The sequence below is a fragment of the Ovis canadensis genome, chromosome 24, assembly GCF_042477335.2.
Source record: "Ovis canadensis isolate MfBH-ARS-UI-01 breed Bighorn chromosome 24, ARS-UI_OviCan_v2, whole genome shotgun sequence".
Classification (NCBI taxonomy): Eukaryota; Metazoa; Chordata; class Mammalia; order Artiodactyla; family Bovidae; genus Ovis; species Ovis canadensis.
In genome coordinates, this window is record NC_091268.1 from 48,725,577 (window position 1) to 48,744,389 (window position 18,813).

The 18,813-nt window shown below is 60.0% G+C and overlaps 1 protein-coding gene and 1 long non-coding RNA gene across 4 annotated transcripts; one reads left to right on the forward strand and one right to left on the reverse strand.

Moving 5' to 3' along the window:
* The first annotated feature begins 496 nt into the window (after positions 1–496).
* Positions 497–18,182, forward strand: STX1A (syntaxin 1A). Of its 3 annotated transcripts, none has more exons than XR_011252843.1 (10): positions 497–569; positions 8,748–8,825; positions 9,195–9,294; positions 12,073–12,147; positions 12,896–12,969; positions 13,068–13,176; positions 13,265–13,338; positions 14,353–14,490; positions 16,112–16,307; positions 16,778–18,182. XR_011252843.1 is itself a non-coding variant. In XM_069571258.1 (10 exons), the coding sequence occupies exons 1-10, from the start codon at positions 540–542 to the stop codon at positions 16,853–16,855; spliced, it is 867 nt and encodes a 288-aa protein (XP_069427359.1). In that variant the 5' UTR covers positions 501–539; the 3' UTR covers positions 16,856–18,182. The 3 variants fall into 3 exon arrangements, 2 of the variants coding, with proteins under 2 accessions (XP_069427359.1, XP_069427358.1); XM_069571258.1 differs by having other exon boundaries at positions 501–569; positions 16,197–16,307; XM_069571257.1 differs by lacking the exon at positions 16,778–18,182 and having other exon boundaries at positions 501–569; positions 16,197–16,554.
* On the reverse strand, positions 2,959–9,470 carry LOC138429577 (uncharacterized). The gene is made up of 5 exons (XR_011252844.1): positions 9,183–9,470; positions 7,795–7,940; positions 5,205–6,774; positions 4,836–4,938; positions 2,959–3,094 (listed from the first exon to the last, which is right to left on the reverse strand). It is a non-coding gene; the product is annotated as an uncharacterized lncRNA (long non-coding RNA).
* Positions 18,183–18,813: the final 631 nt, after the last annotated feature.

Consider the following 18,813-nt stretch of genomic DNA (forward strand, 5'->3'; position numbering starts at 1 on the left):
GAGCCACAAAGCCTGGAACTCTGGAGGTTTGGGGAGGGGGTGATGCTGCAGACCCCAAGGCAATAAAACTAAGGAGGGAGGTGGTGTCTGGCCTCTAGCAGAGATGTGAGGCGTTCTGGAGGTGAAGGTCCAGAAACAGTCTGCGTCCAGAAGGAGGGATGCTGAGTGGTTGAGTCGAGGGAGGATTGCGTTGGGACGGGGCAGCGGCTCTGGGGAGCGATCTCCGGGAGGGATCGAACGGATGTTGGGAACGCAAGGGAACGAGGTCCCGGGGTCTGTGACCCTTCAGCCTCTTCGGAGCACCTTAAGCGGGATGGGGTGGGAGCCTGGGTGCCAAGAGCCCCAGAGCTGGGCTCTCGGCTGGGACCCACTGGGGCGGGGCAGGCGCGGGGCAGGCGCGGGGCGGGGCCGGGCTGGGGGCTGGGCCGGGGTCCCGGGGGCCGGGGCGGGGCCGGGCTGGCGCTGCGCAGCCGCGGGGCGGCCGCCGCGCATGCGGGGCTCACCGGGCTGCAGCCGGCGCCGCTGCCACTCCCGGGAGCATGAAGGACCGAACCCAGGAGCTCCGCACGGTGAGTCCAGCCCCTGCGCGGCGCCGCTGGCTGCCGGCGCCCAGGGCCCGGTCCGCTTCCCGACCGACTCTGGCGGCCCCTGGGGCGGTCGCCCCTGCGTCCCCGGCCAGGGCGGGAGCGAGCGGTGCCGAGCCGGCGACCCCACCGCACTCTGGGTCCGCCCCTCGGACCCACTGGGGTCACGAGCTCGCGTGAGCTCGGCTGCGATGGCCCGCGGGCTGGCGGCTGGAACCCGGGGTCCTAGATAAACTTTTCGGCCCCCCCCCCTTGTTTTCGGAGGGATATTGTGGAATATCGGTGGCGGGACCGAAGCTTGGGCTCCCCGTCGCCCGGCGGAGCAGGTCCCGACCCTTGTCTCCCCGCCGTGCCTCCTCACTGACCCGCCTGAACTCCCTCTGGTTTAGACCGACGGCGGGACCTGTGGGAAGGGAAGGGGCCAGGGGCGGTCCCCTGTCCAGAGCCCGGCTGCGGGGCGCGCTGCAGAACCCGGCCGCTCGGGTGGGGCCGGGCTCCTCGGGCGGGCGCTGTCTCGTGGGACGGCAGCCGCCCCCATCACCTTCCGTCACCTGTAGCTCCCATCACCTGTGGCTCCCCAGCCGGTGCTGATCGGCAGCTGCTGCCCTGCCCGATCCGGGAGGGGTCAGGCCCGCTCTCGTTCCCTCTTCTTGGCTTCCGGGCAGCCGGGAGCCGGCGTTTCCAGACCCTTCCTGGGTTTCCAGATCGGATTCCGGCTTGAACCTATTTTTTTCCACCTGTGTTTCGGAGGCCACTGGGGTGTGGCTTCTGGGGCGTGGTTCCGGTGGGGGGAGCAGAAGGATGCGCAAAGGTTTCGAGTCAGAGCCCGCCCTCTGCGAGCCTAGACAGAGACCCCTGCGCCTGCTCCTTATCATCAAAGCCCCTCTCCCCTGGCCTCTGCCCTTAAAGATGGCAATCTTGGGAGGGGCTACAGGGCCGGGACTGTGCAGAGAAGGAAGTGAAGCCTGCCTGTGAGGAACCCGGACATCAGGGCTCTAAACCAGGTTGAGGCTCCTCTGAGGCCCTGGCTGACCACCCTGCTGACTTCTTGCAGGAGTAAGGGGTGGGGGCAGAGTCTCCCTAGAACCCTTCCCCTGCTACCCAGCTTAGAGCTGGAGACCTGGTCCCCTTATATGGAAAGTCCCAAGTATCCTTTGGGTTTGTGATCCCATGGCTGGTCCTCTCTGCACACAGCTTCCCTGCACTTGTGCCTGGCTCTCCCCCATCGTACCAGTCTTGTCTCCTGGGCAGCCTGGGGCTGGCACCTGTGCCCTCCTGCCTCCATCACCCCCTTGCTCTGGCTGCCAGCCCCCACTCTCCCATTAGACCTGTATTATTCCTGGCTGAGTGCCCAGCACCCCCCGCTCCAGGGTAAACCCCTGGAGGTTTCAAAGGAAGAAGATGGTCCCTCATGTCGAATATGGTGTCTATAAACACTTCCCCCGCCAGCTTTGCGGTTGCCCTCAAGTTTCCTGTGCTCGGTTGAATCAGGAGTGTTGTTATCTTGGGGATGAAGGGTGTGTAGTGCATTTCCTGGTGTTTGGGTGCCTGGTGGGTCAGACCAGAGTGTCTGTGAGAACCAGTGCTCAGGGGGAACAGAGCCCTTGACATCTGACGTCTTCTGACTCATCACCTTCATCCCCTTCACTGAAGGGAAAACAGAGGCATGAGAGAGAGATGTGGCTAGCCTGGCAGATCAAGTGGGATGAGGGAAAGGGGCTTTACCTAGGCCTGAAAACAGTCAGACTTAGACGTGGCTGAGACCTAAGGCCTAAGAGACATTGGACTGTAGGAGCTTGAAGCCCGGTCTTTGCTCTGGTGAATCCCTCCCCCACCCCAGCACATATACACGCACACACACTAGCCAGACCCGTCCTTAGGTGATGAGGTCTGGTTTCTCTAAAGTAATCTGAGGCTTCCTCTGCAGATGTTCCCCTACTCCAGGCATTCACTCCCCACGCAGGCTGCTGTACTCGTGGCTGCGTGGCCCTGTCCCTCAGGGGCTGCTAGCACCCTTGAGGATCGGCTGGAAGGAGCCCACACTGAGTGGGGTGCAACCATTAGTCTAGGGAGGGCGGCCGTTCCCACAAGTCTTCCTTTGGGCTGCACAGATTCCCATCTAGGAAGTAGGGATAGAAAAACTGAGAACCCAGCTTCTCAGGGCAAGCGGTCACAGGTCTCCAGACTCCGATTCCATATCTGGGGGAGACCTTCACCCCCAGGAACCAGAATCCCCAAGGAACTGAGAGGCCAGTGCTGGCTGGGCTGGACAGAGGGTGGTGCTTGGGACAGCTGCTTGCACCATCCCCACCCTCCATCCCCCTCCCTCCCCCCTCCTCCTTCCTCACCCCACGCCACCACATTTGGAAGAAGGAAAGCAAGCGAAGGGAGCTTATTTATAAAAGTCACATTTGGGGAAGGAGCTGGCATGTTTCCTCCGCACTGCAGGCCGGGCCCAGCCCTCCAGCCTTCTCCATCCCTCCTCATCTCTCACGGGGGCTGATCCTCTCCTGCAGAGAGAGAAGGAAGGGGTCATCCAGGGCCAGTGTGGGGGCCTGAAAGCGTCCAACAGCCCTCAGAGATCAAAAGGGCAACCTGGAGCCCAAGGAGGAGTGCGGACGTGTGCGACCAGAGGGTATAAAACCAGGGGGACTTCAGGGACAGGTGTCCCCAGGCAGCCCCAGCCTGGCCAGCAGCTACCTCCGTCCCCCTGTTCAGAGGTCTCCCCAGTGTTCTTTCCGAGGACTGCTTGGAGCTGACACCCCTCCCTGGGCCCAGAACGGTGTGTATGCGCCTCCTGGGCCATGAGACACAGCGGGGGCCTGTGGCAGGAGCCAGAGCCAGAGAGAGGAGGAAGCGTGGGGCAGAGCAGGAACCTTCCTGGAAGAAGAGGACTAGGATCGCCCGGGGGAGGAGCTGGATTTGACTGGGAGGAGGGAGGATGGGCCAATATAAGGGACCCGTGTGACAAAAGGGAGAGGGGCTGGCGATGCCTGGGCCTGACACCCAGAGTCCCCGCTTGCCCACCGGGACAGCATGCGGGCCTGAGTGGTGAAGCCCAGTGACCCCTCTGCCGACTGAAGGGACTGAGGGTCTCGGAGCAAGAACAGGCAGGTGGGTGCTTTAACCTTATGCTCATTTGTCTGCATAATGGAGCCTGCCCACTTCGCCCTGCAGAGCAGAAGAAAGGGGGGTGTAAGAATAGGCCCAGGCTAGGGGCCCTTCTTTCCATCACCTCCTTGGGATTTCTTTAAAAAAATTATTAATAATAATGAATTTGGGCACATGTTCATCTGAGGTGCAGATGACGTCCAGGGACTGTCTAGTGCCACTTCCTATTCTACAAAGTGGAAAACTGAGGTCCAGAAAGGGCCAGGAGTTCATCTCAGGTCACACAGCACCTGGAGGGAGGCAGAGCCCAGCCCCTCCCCACACTCTGAAGCTGCTTCCCTGAGTTGTGCTGGGGCCCTGCTACGGGGTAGACTGGCAGAGGTGATCTGGTGGGCGGGTGGGGGCATGGTTTGCAGGGTGGGGAAGAGGAAGGGGTCAGAGAGAGTCCTTTCTTTCTGGAGACCTAGCTCAGTCTCTCGCACACCCCTGACTCAGCTCTGGGCCTCTCTGCTTTAGTGAGATAGGCTTTGATTAGTCATTAAAAAGAAGGGGAAAAAAAAATAGCCCTCAAGACAGACAACAGCAACTCCTGCTCCAGCAGCAATGAATCAACCGTGCCTGCTGGCCGGCCGCCATCTCCCGGGACGGGCCTGGAGGCTGCCTGGCCTCCGCACCTCTTGGAGGAATCGCACTCTTATTTCCAGGAAGGGATCGTGGAATCCTGGTGCCTCTGCCCAGAGAGACCACCAGGGCTGCACAGTGGGGGCTTCTAGTGGGATCCCCTCCCCTGTCTCAACAGGTCCCTGTGGTGGGGGCAGTGCTCACACACACCCTGACTTCCTTTCCTGATTGCTCAGGCTGGAGGTGATGAGACCAGAGCCAAGATAGCCAGCTGGCCAGAGAACAGGCCAGGGGTTCCCAATCCTGGGGGGCTTTAAGAAAAAAAAAAAAACAACCTCACCAGCGCCACCCCCATAGATTCTCATTTGGTCTGGAAGCTGTTTTTGTTTTTTTTTTTTTAACTACCCCCAGGGGACTCTGTTGCTGGTCCAAGGTTGAGAACCCCTGAAAGATACTTAGAAATGTGCATGCATGCTCAGTCATGTCCGACTCTTTGTGACCCCGTGGACTGTAGCCCACCAGGCTCCTCTGTCCATGGGATCTTCCAAGCAAGAATGCTGGAATGGGTTGCCGTTTCCTCCTCCAGGGGATCTTCCCAATCCAGGGATCAAACCCACATCTCCTGCAAGGGGAAGGAAGATTCTTTATCACTGAGCCACCTGGGACGCCACGAATTAAAAACAACAGGATCAAAAAACAAACACCAGAGCCAATTGGATGTTGGTTGGATATGAGAGGAGGAGGAAGAGTGGATGCCCCCCAGTTTCTGGCTTGGGAGACTCTTTAAGAACGGGGGCTCAGGAGGAAGAAGTGGAACTTAGCTCTGGCCAGGTGGTTGGCAAGGTGCCCATGTGATGTCTGGGGGAGTTTGTCGGAAGACAGTTGTACCTCGGAGCTTGTAACTGCCTCACGACTCCAGCTGCCGCCTCTGCACCACAGCCTCTCCGGTCCCCCACTCTAGTCCAGCTGTCTTTCCGGAGCTGTGACTGCCACTTTGAGAGGGTTGGCCGATTCCCAAGGGAGCTGGGGCCCTAATCAATCAGGGCCTTGGCCTAGATGGGGATAAAGTAGGAGGGGGCGACAAAGGCATAAACCATCAGATTCTCACAGACTGGGACAAGGATCAGAACAAATGAAGATCCTTCATTTGAGCCCAAAAGCCAACCAAGTACACAGGGAGGGGAAGGGCTTCTTCCTTGGCAGGAAGAACTGTGTGACGACTTCTGTGGTCTCTGGCTGCATTAACAGAGGTCGACTTTGTAGGAAGAGGGAGGTGGTGGGTCAGAGCTTTGGCCCTGCTCCGACCACAGTCAGCAGCAGATTCAGTTTCCATCTTGTCCTGCTGGAGAAGACAGAGAGTAAGTGGAACAGATCTGGGGCGGGGGTTTCGACTTAAGGCCTCCGGGAAGGATCTAAAGCGGAGGGAACTTGGTCAACTTGAGAAGGAAAAACCAGGGAGGATGCAGATGCCCCCCTCAGATCTCTGGCCCTCCGATTTCTGGCAGGGCCAGCCCAGGGAGAGGGCACCAACAGGTTCTCTATGGCCTGGGGCCAACTTGTAGGAAAGGGAAGGGCTTTCTAACAGTTGGGGCTGCCCTAGATAGACAGAAGAGCCTGGGGGAGCTAGTGAGCTCTCCACCACTGGAGGTGTGAAAGCTGAGACTAGAAGCTGTGTCCAGGGTGACTTTTCAGGTCTCCCAGGGCTTAAGAGTCTGTTGCAGTGGCTCCAGTAGGGATGTGAATAGGGTGTGGGGAATGAGAGGAGCGAGGTCCCATCCTTGGGGAGATGAGGAAGGCTTCCAAAAGAGCTGCCATCTGATGAAGAAGGGAATGTCGGTTTCACGGAATCAGCACTGCAGGCAGGGGGAAGCCGCCTGGGGTCTGCAGGGAGGACAGTGGGCAGATTCTAGGGGCGGGAGATGGTTATAGGTGGGGCGTGCTGGGATCAGATTTCAGACTGGAGCAATGAGATGAAGTGGGGGTGGGTGGAGGGGTGAGAGTGAAAAGAGCCTGAGGAGGAAGTTGTAGCATTTGGAAGGGATGCCCCGGGAACATCCAGTCCCGCTTTTGCTCAGAGCCTCGGTCGGTTGACACAGGCTGTGAGGTCAGGCCCTCGCGTATGTGTGCGTGTGTGCATTCTCAGTTGTGTCCGACTCTTTGCCACCCCATGGACTGTAGCCTGCAGGTTCCTCTGTCTATGGGATTTTCCAGGCAAGAACACTGGCATGGGCTGCCATTTCCTCCTCCAGGGGATCTTCCCGACCCAGGGATCGAACCTCCGGTCTCCCATGCCTCCTGCATTGGCAAGCAGGTTCTTTACCGCTAGTGCCACCTAATTGATGGAGATCGTGGAGGAGGATGTGGCATCTCCCTGCCACCCTTCTGTTGGAGAAACTCCCCGAGTCCAGCCTCTGTGCACGGAGGCCATGCAGGGAGCAGGTCAGAGCTGGCTGGATGCCTGGAGAAGACAAGTCCATTTTGCAGGTGGGCAAGCTGAAGCCCAGAGAGGGGCACCAGCCCTGGGGCCCCTGCCGTGACTCTCGTGTCTGGTGACTCAGAGATGAGTCTCATCTCTGGTGACTTGTCTTGGGCTCCAGCTGGTCATTACTCCCAGAGGGAATGGAGCTGGAAAATTCTCCTTCCACCTCTTTCCGCTCACCCCTATCCTCTGGGTACCGGAAGGACAGAGAGGCCAGGATGCTGAATGGCAGGAGCTCCCGGGGACACCTCCCAAGCTGGCCAGCTGCCGTGGAGGGGGCCCTGGGTGCCCCCACTGCACCCTGCCTCGGTTTCCCTAGGGAGTGCTCCTCCTCCAGCTCGGCTTCTAGATTCTCTGTGGCTAAGGATGGGCTTTGTGGGGGGTGGGGACCACCTGGTGGCAGCCACAGGCACTTGTGGGAACGAAGACTTAATTTAGCAGCTGGGGGAGGAGGTGTGATCTGTTGATGAGAGGGGCCGCCTCCATAAAGCTCCCAACTGGCCCCTTCTCTTGGTTGGCCCCACTTGGGTGGAGTGGTGGGACCCCAAGAGCCCCAGTCCTTTGCAGAACGTGCTGCGGTTCCCCATCACTCCTGGGCCCGCCCTCCCCCAGCAGAGCATCGCTGTCCCCATTTCATAGAAGAGCAGACAGACCCCGAGGGAAGTCCCTCAGCCCATCAGTGTCTGTCTGGGCACAGAACCCGGCCCCTTTGGAGCTGGCGGGGACCCAGCACCCCCTCCCCTCTCCCTCTGCCTGCCTGCATCCTCACAAGAGAGCATTAAGCCGAGGACCAGTGCCTCCTCCCCATGGGGCACTGAGGATAAAGGGGCAGGACCCAGCCTGAGAACCCCAGGTGCCCGTCCTACCCTGAGTAGCCTGGCCTTGGCTGTGAGGGGCTTTGGCCTTGCCCGCAGAGTGGGCTGACCCTGGCTAACTCCAGGTGTGAGACGGTCAGTAATGAGCATGGCCGGCATGCTGGGAAGTCAGAGATGTAATTACCTCCAACCCTGTGAAGGGCTGGCTTTTGTGTGGCGGCTCCTGGGGCTGAGGGGCAGAGCTGACACCTGCGGCTGAGACCCAAGGCAGGCCCCGAGCCAAGTGACAATATGACTGGCCTCTGGTGCCTGCCAGACCCAACTCTGCGCCTGGAAGGAAAGAGAATCAAGGTCAATGCCAAGACTAACAGGGAGAGGGACTTCCTGATAGTCCAGTGGCTGAGACTCCATGCTCCCAATGCAGGGGACCTGGGTTCCATCCCTGCTCAGGTTTCTAGATCCTATATGCCGCAACTAAAAATCCCTCATGTTGCAATGAAGATCGAAGGTCCCATGTGCCACAACGAAGACCCAGCACAACGAAATAGATGAATAAATATTTTTTTAAAAAAAGACTAACGAGAGGTCTCCAGGCAGTCTGAGGGAGCAGGCCTGGAGGTTCCCAGAGCTCTCCATGGGCAGTAGCTGTCCGACCAGCTTGGGTGCTCTGGGCATGACTTGTGTCTGAGCCATCCTACTTTTTAGCAGGGAGGTGTTGGTGGTGCCTAGGCCTAGGGGCTTCTCTGGTGGCTCGATTGGTCAAAGACTGCTTGCAATATGGGAGACTCAGGTTCGATCCCTGGGTCAGGAAGATCCTTTGCAGAAGGGAATGGCAACCCACTCCAATATTCTTGCCTGGAGAATTCCATGGACAGAAGCCTGGTGGGCTGCAGTCCATGGGGTCACAAAGAGTCAGACAGGACTGAACAACCCCAGGGATGTTGCAGGTCTCACTGGGGCGAGGAGCTGAGGGCACACCCAGGCCTTGTCCCTGCCAAGGGGACGGACAAGGATGGCTGGGCCTCAGAGCTCCAACCGAAGAGCCTACTGTAGAGGGATCCTGGGCAGCTTGGGGTCCCAGGTCCCACGGGACCTAGTGGTCCTAACTCAGGGGCTTGTGTGTCCACCCCCCTGCAGGCCAAGGACAGCGACGATGATGACGATGTCACTGTCACTGTGGACCGAGACCGCTTCATGGATGAATTCTTCGAGCAGGTGGGAGCCGCACCCCCGCCTCTCCCCAAACACCAGCAGACCTGGGGCGGCCACATCTCCCCTCTCAGCCAGCCCGGGGCTCTTACATACCCGCACCTGAGCTCAGCAGCCCACGGGCACCAAGTAGTGAGCCCATTTTGAGGGTAAATAGACTGAGGCTCAGCGGGGAGCAAAAGTGGGGATTGCCCACTCCTTCCCACCCCCAACCCAATCTAGAAGAATCCTTGGATCAGCACTGCCCACCCCTTCACCACATACACACACCTGAACCTTGCCCAGCCTGGCCCTGACCTCCTCTGGCCCTACTCTGGGCCCCAGAAGGCACCTCCCTGGATTACCGCCCCCAGAGCACCTGACCTTGGCCCACAGGTGGAGGAGATCCGCGGCTTCATTGACAAGATCTCAGAGAACGTGGAGGAGGTGAAGCGGAAACACAGCGCCATCCTGGCCTCCCCCAACCCTGACGAGAGTGAGTGTGTGGGTGTGCGGGGTTGGGGGCGCCCCCAGGCCTCCAGAAAGGCGCTGCAGTCAGGGAAGGAACACCCTGCCTTGCTGGCTGGCTGAGGGGCCTAGCCAGGTTGGGGAGGGTCAGGAAACACAGGCTCTCCCAGGCCTGGGTTGAGGGGCGGTTCGCTGCCCTTAATCACGGTGGATGCCTGGTGGGAGGGGCGGAGCCAGGTGGCTGGCCTGCCCTCTCCAGGTAACTTGGCTGCTTTCTAAGACAGCCCTGGATTCTGGGAGGGAGGGATGGAGGGAGGAGCTGCCTGTGATCAATAGGAGGCGTCCCAGCCCAGCCCCTCCCTTTCCATCGCCTCCCGGGGGTGGGGGGGTGGGGGGGAGCAGATGGCTGCTCTGAGGCATCAGCGCTGTGGGAGGGCAAGCCGGCCAAGCAGGCAGTTTCCGGAAAAAGCTGGCGGCCCTGGCACTGGGCCATTGGTGCCTCGGAGCCGGGCATTCTCAGGGCTCCAGGAAGTCACCTCTCTCTCCCTCTGCACAGGGAACATGTGTGCATCTGCTTTACTCTGTCCCCAGGCAGGTCCCCCTGACCTGTGGAGGCATTGATTACTACTACACTAATCATGGGCCAGGCTGACAGCATGCTGGCCTGGGATCCCCTCCCCTAGAGGGGCTTCACCTTCAGCCCTGGGAGGCAGTGGTGGGCCAAGGCTCAGGCCAGCCGCCTGGACTCATCAGATTGGGTGTGTTTGCCACCTGCCTCTTCTCGAAGCTTGCTCACCTCCCCTCTCCTTTCTCCATCTCCTTTGGAAGGCCCCAGCCCTTGGGGCCCCAGGACAGAGCACGAGGCAGGGTCCAGCTGCTGCCCAGGTGTTCAGGAGGAAGGGCCTAGGGCCCATAGCCCCCCACCCAGGCACCCAAGGCTTGATTCCATTCTCAGTTCCAGCATTGCCTCTCTATCCGTGGCCTCTCAACCCCAGGCCCACAGGCATCCTCAAGCACCCAGAATAAATCTCTCTACTGCCCCACAGTGTGTTTGGACCTGAGCCCAGTGCCACACCAACCAAGCCCAGCACCAGGCCCTTGGAAGGCAGAACGAGTCAGCTGGGAGCCAGGGAGACTGAACCAGGAAGGGTTGGAGAGGAGACAGGGACCCCCCAGAACAGGGCATCCCTCCGATGCGGTCCTCAGGTCGTCCTGGCTGCCCTCCCGCCCCACCTAGAGGTGTGTCAGGGACAGTGTCATGTGACATGGTTTTTCTGCAAGCCCACATGTATCTGGGTCAGCGCATGTCCCTGGTGGGTCACTCCTGGTGAGGCTCAGGAGGGGGGCTGACTGTAGGGTGAGACTGTAAAGAGCTGTATTTGGCCTCTCACCTGCCGGAGGAAGACGGAGCAGGCGGGAGGAGGAGGAGGGAGGGGTAGGATGGGGAGATAGAGTTGCCCTGCTCCCCAGCCTTAGCTGTGTTGTGTTGCCTTCGTCAGATATCAGCAGTGACCACTTCAGAATTTGCCACCTGTGAGCTGAGCAGTCAGGACCTGGCACTTTCCAAGGGGGGAGGGGCTCCCCATGGAGGGTTCTGGGGCAGAGGCGGAGCAGGGTCGGGGAGGCATCACAAGGAAAGTTGGCAGGAAGTGGGGGGCTTTCCCGGGCCAAGGCTTGCTCTGCCTTCTCTAGGGACTGCCATCCGGGCTGGGCTATTTTGGGTCTGAGCAAAAGAGGCTGAGACGTCAGAGCAGCTGGTAACCGAGTTTTCCTTTGTTCCTGCGAATAAGGCGCACGCACCCCCGCTTCTGGAAGCCCCCACTCCCCCTCACTCACATGCCACTTGGGAAGTGCCCTGCCCACACTTAATTGGCCACTGTCAATGTCCCTCTTGAGAAGCCCCAACCCCAGAAGCAAGCACAGGGTGGTTGTGAAAGGTTGAATTCAGGCATTCAGTCCTGGTTCCTCTAAGGGGTAGAATCCTGGGGGGGTGTGCCCTGAGGCTGAGCTCCACTCAGCGCCCCAGAGGGAAGCAGCCTTCTTGCCCCACTTTGCCAGTGAACCCCTCCCAGGGAACAGGGCAAGCTGGGCACTCCCATGGCCTCTGCCAGGTTTAGGGAGATGGTACCAGTTGGAACAAGGGCCAGAAACTATGCCACTGCCCTCCCCCAGCTCCACCGTCTCTTAGGCCCAGCCGCATGGCACCTCCAGAGCTGACCGTACCCCAGGAGCCCCCTCTCTTCAGCACTTCTCTCAGCTCCCACCCAGGCCAGGTGCCACCCACCTACTGGGCCCTCAGCAGTTGGCCTTTGCTGAGCTCAGACCTGGGGAGCAGGGCTTTGTGAGTAGAACAGTGTCTGCCCTGCCCAGGGTGCTCGATGGGTCTGGCTCCTGCCTCCTTGGCCCTTGGCCCGTCAGCCCTTCAGCTGGGTGCTTAGCGCCCTGAGCCACCAGGTAGCACTAGGTAAGCCCACTCCCCCCACCCTCGACTCCAGCAAGTATCAACTAAATGTTCCCCAGTGCCAACTCCAGCATCGCCAGCTGCTCCACAATTATTTCTGCCTTAAAGTTAGACCCATCTGTTATCTACAGGGGGTGGTGGGGGGAGCCAGCGAAGGAGGAAGGGAGGCTCCTTGGAAGACAACACGAGAAGGGGTGAGGCTGCAGCTGGTGTGGGCCAGCCCGGGATTGGAGGGGCAGGCAGGGCCTTAGCCAGGGGACAAGAAGACGCAGGGTCTGCCCAGAGCCCCTCAGGCCTCCATGGGGGAGCCCAGGGTGTCTACCCACACCCCTTCTACCTCCCTAGAGACAAAGGAGGAGCTGGAGGAACTCATGTCCGACATAAAGAAGACTGCAAACAAAGTCCGCTCCAAGTTAAAGAGTGAGTCTGGGCTCCAGGCCTCGTCTGGGGTGTGGGGGGGCACTCTGGGCCTGCTTCCCCCACACTGCCCAGGGGGTTTCCCTGACTCAGAGGGGTACACTGGGTCTTCCTTGCTGTCCTTGTGAGGGTACCACCACGTGCCATTCACTCAGCAGCTACCTGGCGAGGCCTGTTTGTGCCAGGCACTGGGCTGGGCCTCAGGATGTGGCTTCTCTAGGGAGTGTTCCGCTCTGGACACTGTCCCCCACTTAGGCTAAAGAGGCTTAGAGGAGTGGCTGGTACTGCCTGGTCCCACGCAGGAGCCCGCCTGCACTCCTGGGAGCACAGGCATACATGCCCCCGGAATGCCGGTCACGTCTGTGCCCTGTGGTTGCGGCCAGCTGCCCCACCCCCATGACATGCCCCGCCCCTTGTTCCCTACGTAACCTTCGTAATCAGAACGGGGTGGGCCTGCCCCAGCAGGCTTAGCACATAGTAGATGCTCACACTCACACACTTACAGCTTAGTGTGTGCCTGGGGCCTCACAGGTGAGTGTACATGCACACACCCACACATCTTGCCTGGAATAACCTTTGCCGGCCCCTCCTGCATCAGCGCGTGGCGCGGCCCCTTCCTCTGCTTCCTGTGTGACCCCACTCAACAGACAACACGAGTCCCTCCAGGGGAGGTTCCGAGCCCGATCCCGGGTGTGTGGGCCTCGAGGCAGCGGCGAACGGGTCAGGTTAGCAGCAGCCGGCTGTTCCCTAGGCATCGAGCAGAGCATCGAGCAGGAGGAAGGCCTGAACCGCTCCTCCGCAGACCTGAGGATCCGAAAGACACAGGTGTGGGCGGGGTCTCCGGGGCGTGTAGCCGGGCGCCTGAGGCTCTGGGGCCCCGGTGGGCTGGGCCTGACACCTGTACCCCCGTCTCGGGCCCCCAGCACTCCACGCTGTCCCGGAAGTTCGTGGAGGTGATGTCCGAGTACAACGCCACGCAGTCTGACTACCGAGAGCGCTGCAAGGGCCGCATCCAGAGGCAGCTGGAAATCAGTGAGCTGAAGGGGCGGGGAGGGGCGGGGCCAGACTGCCGCGGACCCCTCTGCGGAAGGGCCTGGCTCAGTTTGACCCCTGCTTGCAGCCGGCCGGACCACGACCAGCGAGGAGCTGGAGGACATGCTGGAGAGTGGGAACCCCGCCATCTTTGCCTCCGGGGTGAGTGTGGACCCCTCCCACCGGAGTCCCGCGTGTGTGTGCAAAGTGCTGTATGTCTGGGCAGTGTTTGGACACCGTCAACCGTGAGGCAGGTTTTAGAGAAGAGAAGGCTGAGTCCAGGAGAGGGCAGGGGACAGGCAGAGGTCCCACGTTAGTGGCAAAGGTGGAAGTAAGACCCGTCTCCTGGTTCCTGCCAGTCGGCTTCTTGTGCCCCGTGCTCACTTGCCACCAGCCAGGGGCTCCCTCCACCATCCTGAGGATCCTTCCCCCCGGGAGGACACGGTGCCCTCGGCCTCTCTACATTCAAGTGAAGCTCCATGTGCTGCCAAGCAGGGGAGCGTCCTGAAGGAGGTGGCACATCGGTAGGGGATGCAGTGTGGGCATGTGACTCTAGGAGGAGGGGTCAGCTGCGTTCAGTGTGGGAGGAAGAACAGGAGGAGAGGTTTCAGGAGAAAGGCCATTCCCATTTTGGGCTCCTACAGCACCGGTGGTGAGAACTACCACTCAGCTGTTAACGGTGTGCAGACGCAGGTGGGGACTGTTACTAGCCCTACGTTACAGGAAGGAATCTACTGGTAGGAAATCAGGTCTCAGAGAAATTCGGTAACAGCTAGTAAGAGCCTGTGTTTTGCTGGTGGCTCAGTGGTAAAGAATCTGCCTGCCAGTGCAGGAGACTTGGGTTCGATCCCTGGGTCGAGAACATCCCCCTGGAGGAGGACATGGCCCCCCACTCTAATATTCTTGCCTGGGAAATCCCATGGACAGAGGAACCTGGTGGGCTACAGTCCATGGGGTCACAAAAGATTCAGACACTACTTAGTGACTAAACAACAACAATGGTGGGAGCCTAACAGAACGTGAGGGGAGGGCTGTGGCTAAGGACAAAGCCTCCAGCAGGTCCTGCTTCCAGAATATTCTGCTCAGGCCTCTGCCCTTGGCCTCTTGCTGTCCTGGCCCCCACCCCTCCCGCTTCGATGTGTCCCCGGGTCCCAGCCCACGGCTCGTACTCCCTAGATCATCATGGACTCCAGCATCTCGAAGCAGGCCCTGAGTGAGATTGAGACACGCCACAGCGAGATCATCAAGCTGGAGAACAGCATCCGGGAGCTGCATGACATGTTCATGGACATGGCCATGCTCGTGGAGAGCCAGGTGGGTGCCCGGGCCCCCCCTGCCACCCCACCCCCAGCAGCACCCAGGGCTGCACTAACCCTCCCCTTTCCGCCCGCCATGCTGCCCTGCCTGGGAGGGACCCAGTCTTCAGGTAACTCACTGTGTGCGGTTGAAACTGCCCACCTGAAGGATCCTCTCTGCATGGCTCTGCTTGGCTCTCCAGGACCCCAGGCCCTGCATGGCCCTGCCCACCTTCACTCGGCCTTGTCCTGTCTCATTCACCAGCTGTTTGTCATGTCACGTGGAAGGGCATTTTTCTAGGAGCCAGAGGAGTAGCAATGAGCAAGACCACTGAGGGCCTGCTTCCCAGAGCGGATGTCTGTTGGGCGATAGGGCAGCATCAGTTAACGACAAATGGCGTGGTCCCCACCAGTGCCAGGTGTTAGAGGGGGTAGCCTGACAGCAGTGGTTCTCAGCCTTGAAAGTGATCAAGAGCCACGCTCACAGGCCTTGTTCTACCTTTCCCTGGGCTGGCCCCCATGCCCAGAGATTCGCAGGTGGGGGTTTGTTGCTCAGTCGTGTCCAACTCTTTGCGACTCCGTGGACTGCAGCACACCAGGCTCCCCTGTCCTTCAGCATCTCCCAGAGTTTGCTCAAATTCACGTCCCTTGAGTCAGTGATGCCATCCAACTATCTCATCCTCTGTCACCCCTTTCTCCTCCTGCCTTCAATTTTTTCCAGCATCAGGGTCTTCTCCAGTGAGTCAGCTCTTTGCATCAGGTGGCCAGAGTTCTGGAGCTTCAGCTTCAGCATCAGTCCTTCCATTGAATATTCAGGGTTGATTTCCTTTAGGATTGACTTGGGGGTAGGGATTCATACATTTATATGTCTTTAAAGTTCAAGGTTGATCCTGATGCTACTAGTCCCTGGGCCACGCTTGCAGTGACCACTTTGGATGGGGTGGTCAGGGAAGGCCCTCTCTGAGGAGGTGGCATTTGAACTCCAAAGACTCCCCAGGGGAAGAGCAAAGAGCTGGCCCAGGTAGAGGGGCTAGAAACACCACAGTCCTGATCAGGACCAGCAAAAGCCTGACCCTGAAAAGCAGGAAGGCATTCCGGGCGGTTAGAGCCCAGGGAGAGTTGGAGATGATGGAGACAGGGGTGGGAGGGGGGTCTTGGCAGGCGGTGCTGGGCCCTGGAGCCCCTTCTAGTTGGAGGATCTTAGTGTGGGTGGGACATGGTCCATGTGGGGAAGCAGGGAGACCTTAGGAAGCTGCTGCCGCCACTGGGGTGAGAGGTGCTGAGGCCACCAGTGGGGGCCGTGGAGTTGGAGAGAGCAGTCAGTTACCAGGCCCACGAGGGCTGTGGGACTGGGCGGGGGCATCAAACGCTGTCAGGACTGGACGGAACCATCATGCCTGTGGAGGGCTCACCATGGCTGGACTCCCGCCCACCGCCACTCTCGCCCCCGCCTTGCTCTGCCTGGCGCTGTCCTTTCGGCCCTGGGGTCAGAGCCTCAGATGAGCATCCTCTGCATGGTCCCCTTCCCCTTGGCTGAGGCTGCATGGCCAGTTCCTGCCCCCGGGTGGCTGGATTTTGGGGAGCTGCTTGGGGTGCCTGGACCCCCCTCCTCCTCACCTTCCCCTTTTCTCTAACCCCAGGCACTGCTTTCCCAAAATCCTGCCTCGGGCCCCCTCACTGCCCAGAGGGGGGCCCTCTGGAGCTGGGGTGCCCCTGGCCCTGCAGGGGGAGATGATTGACAGGATTGAGTACAACGTGGAACATTCGGTGGACTACGTGGAGAGGGCCGTGTCTGACACCAAAAAGGCTGTCAAGTACCAGAGCAAGGCTCGCCGGGTGAGTAGTCCCGTCCTGCCAGAGCCCATATGCTCATGTACCCATAGAGTCCCCCGCCCCCAAGCATCACAAGTCCCTCCCCGTTTTGCCTTCCCTTGGCCCTCTACTCCGACCAGAGCCTCCATCTGGCTCTCCCAGACCTTCGTTGTTGTTGTCTAGTTGCTAAGTCATGTCCAACTCTGTGACCCCGTGGACTTGCAGCTCACCAGGCTCCTCTGTCCATGGGATTTCTCAGGCAAGAATACTGGAGTCCCAGACCTTCAGCGCCCCATTAAAATCCCACCCAGACATATTCCAGGCCATCACTTTCTCTCTCATCCAGTCCCCCAGACTCTCCAACCCTCAGCCCTGACCAGAGCCCACTCCCTAGCGGCCCCCCACCCCTCAAAGCTCTGCCTGGAGGAGGCTCAGCCTCCCTCCCGGCACCCCCTTCCGCGCTCTCTGAGGCCTCTCCGTGCCTCCCTGTGCAGAAGAAGATCATGATCGTCATCTGCTGTGTGATCCTGGGCATCGTGATCGCCTCCACCTTCGGGGGTATCTTTGGATAGAAACCACCCCGCCTGCCACTCCTCTCTGGACGGTCCACCCCCAGGAGACCCCTGGCTGCTGCCCCGCCTCTGGCTCAGGGCTCTCTCCCCACCACCCCAGACTGCTCCTTCTCTGCCACAGGGCCCCCCGCTCCCACCCCGCCCTGAGCCGTCATGTGCATGATCTTTGTGACAGTGTGCGTCTGTACCGAAGAGGCAGAGGGGGCCCAGGCTGGGAAAGAGCCAGCCGGGTGGGGACAGGCCAGCAAGGGACAGACTCGAACCCAAGCCCCTCCGCTTCAAGGAGGGCTGCCCCGGGGCAGTTAGCCATGCTCCTGTCCCCCAACCTTCAGCAGTTCCACTCCTTCCCGGGGTCTGCCCTCTCCTGGATCAAGGCTCTCTCTGGACCCCAACCTTGCCTCTTCCTGACCAGCCTGCCTGCCCCGTCCTGTGTCCTCTCCAGCTGTCCCCCTGAATGGGCACCCCTCTCTGCGGGCTGGGGACCAGCTGGCCACATGGTGCTGCTTTTTGGTTTAGGGGAGGGGTGGCCCTAAGAGACAGCCCAGCTCTAAGCCTCTAACAGCCGATCACTGCCAGGGGCCATGGCTGGATGGCTTCTGGCCGAGTCAAGACCCGGCTTCCTTCCCTACCTGGGGGCAGAGTCCCAACAGGTCTTGGGCTGCCTCGGCCTCCTTCCTTCCCTAGTTCCTCCAGCCCCCAGAGCAACCCCTTAGGGCTATACCTGACCCCAGGGAACATTCTGGAAGAGGCTGACCAGGGGCCTGATCTCCTGCCCTTGGAGCGAGGGCAGCAGGGCAGGCCCTAGTCGGGCCTCTGCACTGGCGCAGCCCACGCCCGGGCCATCAGCTCTCCCCGGGTTGGGTTCTCAAGCCATTGTGTGTTGCACGTGTGGGACAGTGGTCCCAGCTCTCCTGTGCTCGAGAAGTCAATGTCACTTCAGGCCTGCAATCTTGTCCCACCCTTGCTGCCCGCCCCCCATCCCCACCACGTGGGTGTTGGCTGTCTCGGATGCAGTATTCAGCCAGGGAGGGGGCACCTCCCTCCTCCCCACTGGCTCGGGACTTCTCAAGTCTGAAACGTGCTCCCCGCCCAGAAGCCCTCTTCCTCATCGACAGGCAAGGAGTGTGCATGCGTGCGCACGCAGTGAGGGACGGGCCAGGCCTGTGCCCCACCTGCCCTCCGCTTCGCTCCTGCCTAGTGACTGTGACCACTGTCCGTGTTGCCTTCTTGAACAGCGACTCCCCACCCCACCCCTCACCAAAGGTCTTGGTACAACCAGCTGCCCATTTTGTGAAGTTTTTATGTAGAATAAACATTTGTATCTGTACCACGCCTCTGCTCCAGATTTCTTACTGTCACGGCCTTAGATCTTGGGGGTGAACGTGAGTGGCACCACGGGGCTCAGGAGGCCAAGGATCCCAGCTGCCTCCCTTCGCCTGCAACCTCCAGGCCTTCTCTCCGGGCCCCCCAGCAGCTTGAACCTCTCAGCTCCAGCCTGATGCGTTCTGTACCGTGGGCCCAGACTGACCCCCTCTTCACACTTTCCCAGAAATCACAAACCACCACTGCATCCCCTACTCAGCCCACTAGACAGTCCCCACCCAATCCCATAGCAGAACCTGCCCTCTGACCACCAGTGACTGGCGAGAAGACAGACCGCAAGAGCCCAGTGCTGGCCAGTCTGCATCTGAGGCAGCAGCTCAGGGTCAAAGGTCAGCCCAGGCCACTGGACTGGATGCCACCTCCGGACCACAGGGAAACCATGACTGGGCAGTGGCCTCAGACCCAGGGTACCATGGATACATGTCCTTGCTGCCCTTGCTTCCCAACTTTGCCTGATGATGTAAAACAGAATAGTCTTAACCAAAGTTAACACAGAAGCACTCTTAAGGATTGATGTTTTTGCACTGTGGTGTTGGAGAACTCTTGAGTCCCTTGGACTGCAAGGAGATCCAACC